The sequence below is a fragment of the Condylura cristata genome, unplaced genomic scaffold (assembly GCF_000260355.1).
Source record: "Condylura cristata isolate star-nosed mole 26May11 unplaced genomic scaffold, ConCri1.0 scaffold00012, whole genome shotgun sequence".
NCBI lineage: Eukaryota > Metazoa > Chordata > Mammalia > Eulipotyphla > Talpidae > Condylura > Condylura cristata.
This window is the reverse complement of record NW_004567113.1, coordinates 55,076,910-55,090,118: the sequence shown is the minus strand read 5'-3', so window position 1 is coordinate 55,090,118 and position 13,209 is coordinate 55,076,910. Positions and strand designations below refer to the sequence as shown.

At 68.5% G+C, this 13,209-nt stretch overlaps 1 protein-coding gene across 1 annotated transcript in view; it reads right to left on the bottom strand.

The window, feature by feature from the left end:
* The window catches only part of WDR1 (WD repeat domain 1), a 23,431-nt gene that overhangs the window by 5,733 nt on the left and 4,489 nt on the right, over nt 1-13,209 (bottom strand). Inside the window, exons 3-7 of the mRNA XM_004681518.2 lie at nt 13,060-13,181; nt 7,132-7,222; nt 4,105-4,252; nt 3,276-3,456; nt 241-318 (exon numbers count right to left, since the gene is read on the bottom strand). Of these exons, the coding sequence (XP_004681575.1) occupies nt 241-318; nt 3,276-3,456; nt 4,105-4,252; nt 7,132-7,222; nt 13,060-13,181 (620 nt within the window). The remainder of the gene's footprint in view (nt 1-240; nt 319-3,275; nt 3,457-4,104; nt 4,253-7,131; nt 7,223-13,059; nt 13,182-13,209) is intronic.

Below are 13,209 nucleotides of genomic sequence, written 5' to 3'. Positions count from 1 at the left end.
GGCGTCACCACGCGCGGGGAGCCCCGAGAGCCGGCACGTGCTGGGCACGGCCGCCCGGCCACCCTTGCGACGTGGGTCTTAAGTAACAAGGCCGACAGGCCGAGCCTCAGCCCCACGGGCAGGGGACAGAGGCGTCCAGACGCGTGGTGACACCCGGGGACGCCGTGCCCGAGGGGCAGACTGGGCTCCCGCACCCTGTCCGGCTGCCGCAGGAGACAAGCGCGGAGGCCCTGCCCTCACCTGGCCGTCGGCACCGGCTGTGGCAAATCGGTTTCCGTCAGGAGAGAATCGCACACAGTTGACGAAGCGGCCGTGGTCCTGGGGGAAGCAGAAGGTCACAGCGGGCCGACGGCAGCGGGAGGTCCCCGAGGAAGCCCTGGCCTGCGCAACACCAGCTCACGGCCCCTGGGAGCCGCCAGCCCGCGGGCGCGGGCAGGGGCGAGACCAAACAGGTCCCGGGCAGCCCGGCTGGGGTCGCGCACCCGTGCGGGCCGTCCCCTGCCTGGGCCCAGTGCCCGGCAGGGGGGCATGTGCTGCGCCAACAATGAGGTTTTGAAGAAAACCAACCACCTCCGTGACCTTCCGGCCACGTCTGGGCAGCTGAGAGGACCGGTGCGCCAGGACGGCTGACTCACTGCCCGAATGCGCGCGTGAGCTCATCTCCCCACCTGGGGGGGCCTCGCCCAGAGACTGTGCCTCCCACACCCGAAAACAAGGCCTGGGCGGCGCTGGGCCGCCCTCGGCACGCAGGCTGCAGCGGACCCTCGCACGTCTAGGGGAGAAGCGGGGTGAACCGTGTGTGGCGGGGAGCCCCTTGGCGGTTGCCAACTGCTACTGCCACAGCCCTGAGGCCACCCAGGGCCGTTGGGACAAATGAGTCACCGCAGCTCCTGGGCCGAGCCGCCCTTCTCCACCCTCGCCCCAGCTGCTGCCGCCGTGGTCCCTCACGTGACACAGAGGAGGCAGGTCCCCTACGTCTAAGCCCCGAGCAGCCCGACGAGGAGGGCTCCCCCAGAAATGACCCCAGAAGACCCCCAGGGGCCAGGCCAGATGGACTTCAGGCAAAGGGGCGCTGATTTCCCTCAGGAAAATGTTCAGCTCCCATCGAATTCCAAATCATAATCAACTCTGGGGCCACAGTTCGCTGACACAGCAAGGGCTCCCCTCTTCCAAGCCCAGCTCGGCATTCCCTCCGGGATAGCCCCTTGCCCACGGTGGTGGGCCACTGCGAAGGGAACAGGTTTGGGGAAGCGTCGCGGAGGCCCCAGACTGGGGGGCTCTTTGTGGCTGCCAGCTACTGAGCGGGCCCCAGGGACCAGTCTGCATTTGACCTCATGACCTCCTCCCATCACCTGTATCCACTGAGCACCGGCAACGTCGGTCTGGCGGCCATGAAGCCACCACCAGGTGGTCACCGGCAGGGCCCCAGCCTCAGCTGTCCCCGCGGGCACACCCAGGTGGGCTCAGCCAAGCAGCACCAAGGCACCCCAGCTTCGCCTGCCCCTCGCCAGCCACCACGGAGCGGCCCCAGCAGAGTCAAATAAAAGGCTGGCGCTGGCCCTCCCTGGGCCTCTCCCTGGCCCCACACCCCCGGGCTCACGCAGACCGCACACAACGGACGGGGCCAGGGAGGCCGAGGGGCAGCCCAGCGCAGCCACCCAGACGCGCCTGGCAGACGCGAGCGGCCTCGGCGTCTACCTGCCCAGAGCGAGGCACCCGGAAACCAGCAGAAGCCTGGCACGAGAGCGCCCACACTGGCTTTGCGGTGTGGGGGAACGGCGCGTCTCACCACAGCCGGACGTCACCCCTAACTGTTCGGCAGAGTGGGGGAAGCCTCTGTTCGGGCAAGACCCCGGCTGGGCTGGCAGGTGCCGCCCACCTCGAAGCGGCAGATGTCGCGGGGCCAGCTCCCGCGCAGCCGGCGGGGGCAGCGGCCGGGCAGCGGCCCGGCACCTGCTGCTCCGGGATCAAGCCGCACTGGACACAGACCGCCTTCTGTGACGCGGGCCAGGGCGTGGACACAGCTCTCGGAGGGGGCTGCCGCCCCAGGGGCGGGCGTCCTCATCACCCATGGGCCAGCGGCCTGAGGGCCCGAGTGTGGGGCAGGCGGGCATCGCCCAGTGCAGCCGCTGCGGCGCCCGACCCCGAGGGCAGCAGCACACTGGGTGGGGCCCGGGGAGCGAGCGGCCGGCTGGAGTGCACACGAGGCCGGGAGCAGCCCACCGGCCTCCGGCCTGGCCGCATGCGATGTGGGAAGCCCCTCCCTGGCCAGGCCGTCCCAGGCAGCGACCTCAGCCCACCCTCAGGGCCATGAGCCCCAGAAGCCAGACAGCCCCCACGCGCCAGCTGACTCTGGGGTGCCGAGGGCCTAGGGCAGCTGACCCCCCTAGCTGGCCACACCTGGCATTTGGGGTGGGTGTGGAGGCCGAGCGCCCTGCCCTCCTTTCTGTACTTGACATCAGTCTTTCTGCAGACCTAACGCCTCCCCGTGAGCCCAGGCCCCAGGAGAGGGGCCCACAGCCTCGCCGGAGTCTCGCACGGTGCAGACGGGCCTGGGGTGAAACGTGGCCCGCTTCCCTAGGAACAGGGGAGTCGGGAACCCTGCCCGCAGGGGAGCTGGGGAGGCGGCACCGCCCCTTCTGGCTCTACCTTGTGCCCGGCGTCTGACTCACTGGGAAGACACCCAGGCGGACAGCAGCCGCTTTCGGGACTCTACCTCATCTCTGCGACTTGCCAGTGGCCCCAGGGCCGTGGTCGGCCACAGTGTTGTGTGTCTCCCCCCCACCGCGGATGCCCAGCGACGACGGAAGAACAAGAGGGGTAGTGCAGGGGTCCCTGGGCTGTGCAGGCCTCAAATGCACAGCTGCGGGCGCTGACGCCAGAGGCCCCACCGGCCTGGCACCCCGCAGCGAGGCCAGGGGCAGGCAGGGAGCTGGGTCCAGGCCCCGGGACGCCGGCCGGGGAGCCGTGGGCACACACACCTTCACAGCGCGCCCAGTTCTCAGCACCCGCTGGGCCCGCAGCAGGGCAACCAGGCGCCACAGCTGCCCTCCCCAGGAGGCACCTCCAAGCCAGGTACGTGCCAGGCCTCACTGCCCCCAGACATGTCCAAGGGGGTCCCGCCCGCAGGGGGCCTCGGGGGGGCCTCCTCCTGCCTGCAACTCCCAGGCCACGCGGCCCGTGTCGCTGCCCTCCCCCGGCGCCAGCATCTGACGGGCACAGACGCGCAGGTCCCGCGCTGGCCTAGGAGCCTCCCTGCGGGGGAGCGCGCTTACACCGATGGTGAACTTGAACTTGAAGGGTGGCCCCTCAAAGAAGGCGGCGCAGTTGTCGTCGCTGCCCGTGGCCAGCCGGTACGGCCTGCTCTGCTTGATGTCCACACTGTTGATGACTTTGTTGTGGCCTGTGATCTCGCCCACTGAAGAGCCGGAGTCCCACAGGAAGACGGCGCCAAACCTGCACCGAGAGCAGGCACAGGTCAGTCCTGCCCGGGGAGGGGCGCCGAGCGGCCAGCGCGGGGGCGGGGCGGGGGGCGGGGCGCGACCACCAGGACCACGCGGTCTGGAGGGGCCTGCGCCCCGGCCAGCTGTCTCGCGGAAATACACCCGTCGCCCCCAACTAGCAAGCGGCCCTGCGCTCAGCCGGCTGTATCTGCACAGCGAGAGGGCTGGGGAAGACACGGGGTGACACGGGGTGGCGGGGACCCCTGCAGAGGCCGGGGCCAGGCCAAGGGCCAGAAGGCCGCAGACTGCCCCGGAGGGGACCTGGCTGCTCCTGGGCCGGGAGAGCGGGCGCACTCGGAGCCCTCCCCCAGGGGCCCGGCCTCCGCCTTGGGCCGGGGAGTCGGGGTGCGCCGGCCGGGGGTGTCGGCCCCCCTGCGGCGGGTGGGCAGCTCGGCCGCCACGGGCTCCCTGCCTCCGCCCTCCCCCTTTCCTGCGAGCTACCGCCTAGAAGGTTCCGGACCCACAAGTGGAGTCCCAGGGGGACAAGGGCCACGGACACCGAGACGGACAGGTCCTGGCCGAGGAGCTGCGTGGGGGCTGCCAGGCCGGCGGGGAAGCGCTGGGGGGCGGAGCCAGGGCGGGGCGGGGGCCGGGCACTCACTTCTCCCTTCCTTCCCCGACCACGGCGATCCTCTTACTGTCTTCCGTCCAGGCAATGTCCTTGATCTTCCCGGCGAAGGGCTGGTACTCGTACTTGAGGAGGTGCTCCTTCTGCGTGGTGTCCCAGATGCGCAGCTTCCCAGACACGTCTGCGGGCACAGAGGCGTGAGGGCTGGGCTGGCCGGGCGGCCCCGGACGCACCTCCGCCAGGAGGGGCCTCCGCTCTCCCATGGCCGCCCCGAGGCCTGTGCCTGCCGCCCGGAGGCGGCTCTGTCCAGCCAGGCTCGCCCCGCCCGCCGGCGCCAGGCCTGCGGAATAACCGCCCTGGGTGCGCGCGGCCCCGTGGCTCGTCTCCCTCCAGCAAGACGCCGCAGCCCACGCTACTGACGTGGCTGGGGCGTGACGCCGTGGCTGAGCCTTACTACAGCGAGCTCACACCCAGCGCCGAGCGGGGCCGCGCCCTGCCTCCCCGCCACGACGCTGTCACTGAGCTCCCGGCACGGACGCCCACACGGCCTCCCCAAGGAGCTCAGCCGCCACGTTACGGGCTGCGCGGCGCTTTCTGCTCGCTCTGGAGGTTCACCCGCAGGCCAGGTGGCAACCCGGGTCCCAGCCCCCTCGGCGGGCCCTGAACACGCCACCTCCGAGCACGGACCACCCCTGGCCCCTGGCCCCTGCCGGGCTGCCCCTCGGGTGCCGCCCAGGAACACTGCCGTGAAGGTAACAGGAGCTAGTGGGAGTGGCCCAGACAGGTCTCCGCACACGCGGGCACTGGCGGCCGCTTAGTCCCTTAGTCCGAGTTGGCCCTGGAGAGCCGCTGGCGGCCTGGCCTCGCAGGGCAGACTCAGAGCAGCGGTGTGGCAGGCGGGGAGTGGCGCCCGGCTCCCAGGGGTGGCAGACTGGAGGAGGTGTGCACGGTGACGAGGCCCGGGGAGGCCTGGAGTTGGCTAAGCACCCCGTGAACAAGCAGGCCAGCTGGCAGGAAAGGGCGTGGCAGGGGCCAGTGCCAGACGGGAGCCCGTGTGGGCGGGAGCCAGCCGGGCTCGGCCTCGCACGAGTCACACCACAGGCCGCGCCAAGTCCCGAGAGCACAGCAAGGCGCCGTCTCAGACAGGCCAGACCAGCCTGCCCTTGGCAGCCAGGGCCTCGGGCGCCCCCCAAACCCACACTGAGCCCGCACGGCGGTGGCACCAGGCGGGGCGCCTCTGGCAGAAGGCTAGGTCACGAGGACGAACCCCCGGACGGATTAGTGTCCCTTTAAAAGAGTGACCCAGGAGAGCACCCCACGCGTTCCACCCTGTGGACACAGGGAGAAGACAGCCACCTCGGGCCAGGCGCTCACGCCGACACGGACGCACAGAGGCCCTGACCGGGAGGGACGCCCGGCTTCCCAACGCTGAGAACTGTTTCTGGGGTCTGTCGGCCCGGGGCGCGGTCAGGTGCCCGGATGGACGGCGCCAGGCTGGCGTCACCACCCTCCAGCGGCCTCCCGCATCGGGCCTTGCTGCTCCTTCATACAGTTCTTTCAGCAGCAGCTGGGCCGGGAGGGCAGGTGACAGGCGGCCTGCAGTGGTCACCAGAGCTGACTGGGCACCCTCAGGGCCCAGGTCTTGCTCCAGGCGCAGAGACGCACAGCAGGCCTGCCTGGGCAGCAGGGCCTCCCACGGCCACGCACGCAGGCAGCACGCACACACCAGCAGGGAAGGGCGCCTCCCTCCGCACGCCTTCCACACGGGGCCCCGTCCCCACACGTAACAGCATTCTCAGCGCACCTGCCCCCTGCTTCCGTGCCAAGGGTGCCAGCTGCCTTCCCCCACTGGGTGGGCCAGGCCACCAGCATCAAAATCACCAGAGGAGGAAGTTGCTAGAAGGACCTTGGGCTTGTCCCAGCAACAGCCCTGCCCCAAGCACCATCGTAAGGTGGTGGACTCCTGGAAAGGCAGAAATGGACTTGCTGTCTAGGCCCTACTGTGGGCTCCTCACACCACAGGGCTTCCAGAAGGTTCACCCTCTCAGCAGACGGAAGCCAGCCTCACAGGCCGTGTGCTAGAATCCACCTGGGAGCAGCTGCAGGCTGCCCAACTTACTGGACCCTGCACTCGGCACCCGGGGCCTGGCCCCGCCCCCACCAGGTGCCTGGTGACCCACCCAGCTGGCCTCTCTAGCCGCTGCCCCGCACACTGCACCGGTCTGAGCCCAGGATTCTAGGGGCCACGGCCAACGCTCCCTGGTCTTCCCTCGGTTCCAAGGGCTGGAGGGGCTCCGCCGGCTGCCCTCCATGGCCCTGACTTCTGGGCGCTGCCCTACTAGCCGGGACGGGACAGGCAGCTGGGCACCGTGCCAGGCCTGCCGACCACACCGCTCTCCCGAGAAGACAAGATTAAAAGGCACCAGGCCGAGGCTGGGCGTTTAAACCGGAGGCCTCTTGCTGGCTGAGCAGGGCGGACCCAAAGCCCGCCTGCCACAGCCCGTGAAAGACACCTTGCTGTCGCCTGACCTGTGGGGCCAAGGTGCCCACTCCTACGCTGGGTCCCCCCAACTGCTCTGGAGGGCACCAGAGGCCGGCTCACCCAGGGAGCCAGCCTGGGAGGCCGCTGCACAGCCCGTAGGGTCAAGCCTCGCTGGGGGTGCGGTGCAGACAGCAGCCCTCCTTGGAGAGCCCTGCCCCCAACCTGTATGTGAGAACGAACGAGCAAATGGGGGGAGCAGACAAGCACCTCGAACTCCTGTGCTCGCCGCCTCATCTGTAGACAGTCGGTCTCCCACCAAGGACCAAGCCAGCGCAGCCCTCCAGTGCAAAGGCCTGCGTGCCGCGCGGCCCTTCACCCAGCCTCCGTGGAGCCGCGCACGAGCCGGGAGGCGGCCTTGTGCGGGGACCAGGAACACGTGGACACTCGCGCCACACGGCGCAGCACGGGCCCCACCTCACGAGCGCATCTGCCGACCAGAGGGGAACCCCTTGCTCTGCACGGAGCGGACCCGTCAGCCCAGCCCAAGCCCCGCCCACCGGCCCGCGCCCGCCAGGTACCTCCGGAGGCGATGTAGAAGCCGCTGGGCGCGTACTTGGCCACCACCACCTGGTGGGCGTGCTCCGTGTAGATGTCGGCGACCGCCGGGTTCTGCGGGGAGGAGACGGGTGAGCACCAGCAGCCGGGAAGCCCAGACCTCCCAGAGAACACCCCAGAGGCACGGCGAGTGCCTCTCTGGGGCGCAGGCCGTCTGAACTTGCTTTCAGAGGTCGCCGAACTCGGGGATTCCCTCCCGTGGTGTTTTCTGCACGTGCCGCAGCACAAGCAAGCAGGTGTCTGTCCCACAGGACGCGGAGTAAGCCTCAGGAGAACCCCGTCACGCCTCTGCCACCCAGGCTCCCAGGCTGAAGGGCGCGGCCAGGTCAGAGAACAGGGCGGGCGTGGCTGTGGGGGCCCAGACCAGAGCTGGCCGGGGCGTGTCTCTGCTGGGCCTCAGTGCCGCGGCCTCACCCCGAAGCTGCCCTTCCCCCGGCCCTTCCCCGAGTGTGAACTCGGCATGAGGGACCCTGACACTCAGGATGCACAGATGAGCCCTCTCCCCGCGGGGCCAACGCGCTAAGGAAGCAGAAGGCCCCCCGGCGGCCAGGCTGGGTGCCCTGCTGCTGCCGCGGCCGCCGCGGGCCGGAGGCTCTTTATGAAACAAAACCCACGCCCGGCACTGCGGCCCGCTCGCTCGCTGTGGGCACCCCCCCGGGGGAAGCACAGTCCCAAAAAAGACGCCGTGCCCTGGAAAGCACCCCCCACCCACTCTCTACAGGCGAGAGTGGGGGGCAGGAACAAGGCCCTTGCACCCCCACAGCAGGAGGCTGGCCAGTGATGTGGTTCCTCGTAGTGTCTCGAAAAGGCGGCCCAAGCAGCGGCGGGAGCTGTCCTGGCAGGGGCAGGGGCTGCAGCAAGCAGATCGTGGGGGTCAGAGGGCACTTTCCAGAATGACCGGAATGTCCTGTGCTGGCGATGGGGCTGGGCTGACTGTATCTGTCAAACCTCAGGTTTGCATGTGATGCAGATGAGCTTTTTTGTATCTGGGCTACACCCCGGTAACGTGTGCCTTCACGCCCGCCAGGCACCGGGCTCCCCGTGCTGACTTTCTACAGGGACACAGTCCCGTGCCCAGAAGCCTGTGGGCACCCCCAACCCCCGAGAGCCTTGTGCAGGCCTGTGGCCACTCAGGGGTCTTAAAGCCCACCCAATTCACAGCGAGACACACCAGTGACGCCACACTCGGGCGGCGAGAGCCCTCCCTGGCACCGCCTGAAACACCGGGCGCCCCACTTAGAGGTCTTGGGAAAGGGTGGGAGATGCCCAGGTGAAGGCCCTGGAGTGAGTGCCACCCTCACCGGTGCTTCCCCCGATAGGCGGCAGACCCCAGCCTCGGCAGTCAGGACCCCCAGTGCCCACCACGAGGGTGAGGTAGTGTCAGGGAACACCGCCTCTCGCAGCAGAAGGAAGGGGCTGGAGGTGGCTAAGCCAGGGGAGGCCGAAGAGCGTGGCCACAGGAGGGCGGGGCAGTGGGTGCCTCCCGCACCCACCCTGGGCTGCAGGTCGGGCCCATTACAGACCAGCACCAGGAACCCCGGGGGCAGCCCCCCTTCTGCACTCTAGGAAGGAGCACAGGAGCCGAAGGGAGCCCGTCATTTGGGGAAGAGAAAGTGAGAGGGGAAGGAAGCCGGCCTCGGGGCTCCCACTCTGGCAAGGGCTCCCACTCGCGGGCCTCTCCAGACTTCCTGTGCTCTGCAGTCACAGAGAACTGAGGCAGCGGCCCTGGCTCCCCAGCCGGACCCATCACACCTCCCCTCCGCCCACCACCAGTGCCAGGCTTCCATCCGGGGCCTTCCCCTGGGGGTGTGGAGGCTGGCCTGCCTCCGCCACACTTCAGGACGCCCCGCCGTCCACGGTGTCCAGGAGCCAGAGAAGCCTGGGCTCCCCTGCTGTGGAGGGGCGGAGGCTCAGGACCAGGGCCGCCTCGCAGTGTCCCGCAGCAGGCTTTGCAAGAGCGGAAAATGGCCTTCAGACGCCAGAGCAGGTCCCATCTGTGACTAACAACTTTGTCCTGGGCGGGGTAGGGTAGGGCTCTGGCCAGGATCCCGGTGAGCACCCCCAGGCGTCCCAGGGCGTCTCACTGGCCTCAGGGGTGAGGCTGCAATCAGCAGCCCGCCCTGCTCCCCTCCCGAAACAGAACAGAGGCTGAGTCAGGGGGCCAGAGGATGCCAGGCAGCCTGAGCCCTGTTTGCCTTCCCCATCTGCCAAAGGAGCCCTCACTAGGTTGAGGCCCAGCTGGCCTCCCCAACGACCCTGGCTTAAGCTTGAGTGATGTGGCTGGAGACGGGCTTAGCGGACCCACGCGGGAACCCCAGCACTGCAGCTGGGCACACAGCCGAGTACGTCCGTGTCTGGGTGAGCTGCTTCCAGAGCTCTCCGCCTCGACGGAGCCCTCCGCAGACCTGACCCTGTTGCTATCTGCCAAGAGGGTCTGTGGCACACCCAGGGCCGGCACAGAGGGGCTGCCCGGGACAGTGCCGCTCTCCAGCCCTCTACTCAGCTTCTGCGCGGACACAGCTGCTCCGTGTCCATTCTGCTTGTCGTGGGGCTGGGCCTGAAGACCGAGCCCCGCTCCCGGCTAGGCTGGGGGCTCCCCCAGTAAAGATCCTGGATGAGCGTGTCCAGAGCTGGCACAGGCCTTGCTACCAAGTAGATGCTTGAGAAGGCCTGGTAATAGACTACCAGGGCAGGAGGGCAAGGGGGTGTGTGTACACAATGTCTGCGCCAAGCCAGCTCAGACCGTGACTGGCCGGGGGCCACAGGCACGTCGTAACCCAGGTGCCCAGCTAAGAAACGCGTGCCACCCCATGTGCTCCAAGCCTCACTTTCCTCCCGCAAGGGAGGCCGGCCCGCAGGACCGCCAATCCTCTCGCTCCACCCCCGTGTGGACAGCTGCTCTGTCCAGGTGGACCCGAACATGACCCCAGGGCTGGGACTGTCCTTCTGCAAGGGCAGGCCGCTGCGGCCATGCTCACAGCACACATGCTGCGCCGGCACGCCACTCCCGGAAGCGCCGACTGCTGGCCTGGGCCTGGGCGTTCCAACAAGCTGGCCCCAGCCTGCCCCCGGGGTGGGTGCAGCCGCTCCGGCTGCCTGCTGGCAAGGTGGCGGGTCTGTCCCAACACTGGAGTGGCCTGCCCTGTCTGCTTGGGGGGGCGGGGGCTGAGGGGATCCAGGCTCGTCCCCTGGGCTCTCCCCACGGGCTAACTTCCGGACGGCCGCGTCCCCACAGGCCTCCAACTACAGCCTGCTCTCTGAGGTGCAGCACCAGGCGGCGCTGAGGCAGACGACACCGACCTCCCGGCCCGGAGCCGGTGGCCGGGCTCTTCCATCCAGAGGGAGTGAAGCCGTGGTGCGAGGGGCATCGGCAAGGGCCCTGCCCTCTGGTGGGCGCTGCGGGTGGCAGTGGCCAGTGGCCTGCTGGTTTGTGCCCCAGGTATCATGGGCATTACTTGGGTACAGAAGGCTGGGACGGGGTGCTGTTTAGGTAATGCCCCTGACGAGTGATAACTAACCACTGGCCAGAATGAAATGTCCAGAGACAACCCCAGTCAGTCACGCAGGTTCCAAAAGGGGCAGAGAAGCCGAGCGACAGAGGCACAAGGCGAGATGGGAGGAGCAAGGATGCGTGCCCAGGGGAGCAGGAGGCTGGGCCAGAGGCGTGGGGGGCGCTCCCCGAAGCCTGTGTGCAGGGCAGGCTGGAGGACTTCCCGCGGAAGCAGGGAGACTGACGTCCGGGTGGCGCTGGCCCACGTTCCTTGCACGTCAGGCGAGAGACGCCAGCCGCTTAGAGGATGGTGGGAACGGGCGAAGTGGGGAATGCAGACTGAGGACACTTTGCACAAAGTCGCTGGACTGGCTGAGAATTATATGCAGGAAGAGAGGGGGAGCCCAGGCGGGGCCTGCCACTTGGGGCGCGTGCCTGGGAAACCCAAATGTGGCGGGGCGTGCTGGGGGTGAGAGGCCCACCCAGCCGACAGTCGTGGGGTCGTTCCAAGAAGCGGCCCAGCCTCCCGCCCCCTCCCACCACCAGAGCTGCGCTCCACCTACTGCCCCTCCTGCCAACGCGGGGCGCCACGAGCATCCCTGGCTCACTTCACCCCAGGTACCCTGGCCCGAGCAAAGTACTGATTCAGACTGGCGAAGTCTGACTCACCTTTACCTGCGTGCCAAGGGCCCACCAAGCAAACCAGGCCTAATGCCTGGTGCACACCCGGATTAGGGAGGGACACGTTACCAGCCTCCCGGGCTGCTAAGAACAAACAGGTGGGACGGGAAAGCAGGTGTGCCCTCTGGTGCGAACGGTAAGTTCTGGGGCACTGGTGAAATCAGGGCACTCAGGAGCAGATGGGGTTCCCGGTCAGCGAAGGTGGCCTGCCCGCGGTCATGATCCGCTTCCCCACTGGAGGCTCTCCCCTGGTCTCCTTTGCCTCGGGGCCCGAGGGAGGGTGGAAGATGCTGCCGCTGAGAACCTCGCCCAGTGTGGGGCAGAGTGGGCACCTGACTGAGACCTCCCTCCCTGAGGGGGCGCGGGCTGCCTGGCCGCGCAGTGCCTGGGGGGGCATCCTGCGACTCGGGGTCCCCAGAAGGACTTCGGAGCATTCGACTGGCCAAACTGCGTGAGCATCTACTTGGAACCGTCGCACCTCTTACCGTCTCCAAAAGGCTTAGCACCTCATTCTGGGGACTCCCAGTCACTCGGATCCCGGCCAACACCCACCCTACACCCCCAGGCCCCGCCGGGTCTCCTCGAGGCCTTGGAGCCGGCTGACTCTTGGAGTGGCTGCTATCACCTTCAAAGCGCAGTGGTGCCCACCCCAACTGAGGTGCCCAGCTGCCACCGACGGAAGCCGCCACCAAAGGCGTGCAGAGTGCAGAGCACAAGCTGCCGGCTGGCTGCAGACCTGCGGGCAGAGGCAACCCGACCACGCAGACGCCTCTCCTCCTACAGGAGAAGAGGCCCTCAGCCCTCCTCCCTCTGCCAACTGTGAGTTTCCTGGAGGCCAGTGCATCTGGGCATGCACAGCCTGTGCCCACCCAGGGGACCACTCCTCGCAGATGTGCGTTCCAACGGCCAAGCCTGGGGAGCACGGCCGGGCGGAGCGGCCCTCCAGGCTCTCCACACTGGGTGCTGGAGAAACCCTCCCAGCCACCCTGCTGCAGGCTGACCCCGTCCCTCCCCCGCCCCACCCCACCCCTGAGCCTGAGGGAGGGCTTCTGGGTGCACCCCCAAGTGAGTGCCAGGGGACTAGGCCCGCTGCTCACTGCAAGGGAGTAAGGAGCCGCTGGGAGGGCTCCCCAGCAAGCTGGCTCTAGAAGCACCCCCCAGCCGGGGTACAGGGTGCCCGCCCGAATGACTCATGGGAATGAGTGGATCCTGATCCTGCGCTGGGGATGGGATCCTTAGGGATGACCAGGCTGCGGGCCAGAGGCCTGGGTGTTAGTCAGGGCCCTGCTGCCCTGGAGATCCTGTGTGTTGCTGCCCAGGCGCAGCACCTCAAGTAAGCTTGCAGGCTGGAGCGGGCCAGCACGCAGGGCCAGATGACAGGAGGAGGGAATGGGGGCTCCGAGGCCCCAGGCCTCCCCCCACCGCAAGGCCGAGCCGCAATTCTCGGGGTCTGTCCTGGTCCTGAAACGCTCGCCCTCATTCCAAGGGCCTGGGCGAAACATGCCTCAGTTTCCCCAGGAAGAGGGAAGCCCGGGGGGAACAGGAGAGGGGCTTCCCGGCTTCAAGGGTGGTCCCGGCCCGGGCCGCGGGGGCGTGGCGTCCGCTCCGGCCGGCGCCGCGGGGCAGGCGCCCGGGAGTGGAAGAGGAAGAGCTGACGGCCCGCCGCGCAGAGCCCCAACGGGCAACGGCGGGGGAGGGGGGCGCCGGCCGGGGTACTCACGTCGATGTTCCTCAGGATGACGCACTTTCCATTGGTGTAGAGAAAATTGTTGCCCTTGGGGTCGCCGCCGATGATTTTGGAGACGCCCCTCTCCACCTGGGGGAGGCTGGCGAACACCTTCTCTGCGGGGACAAACGCAGGGGGCGGCTG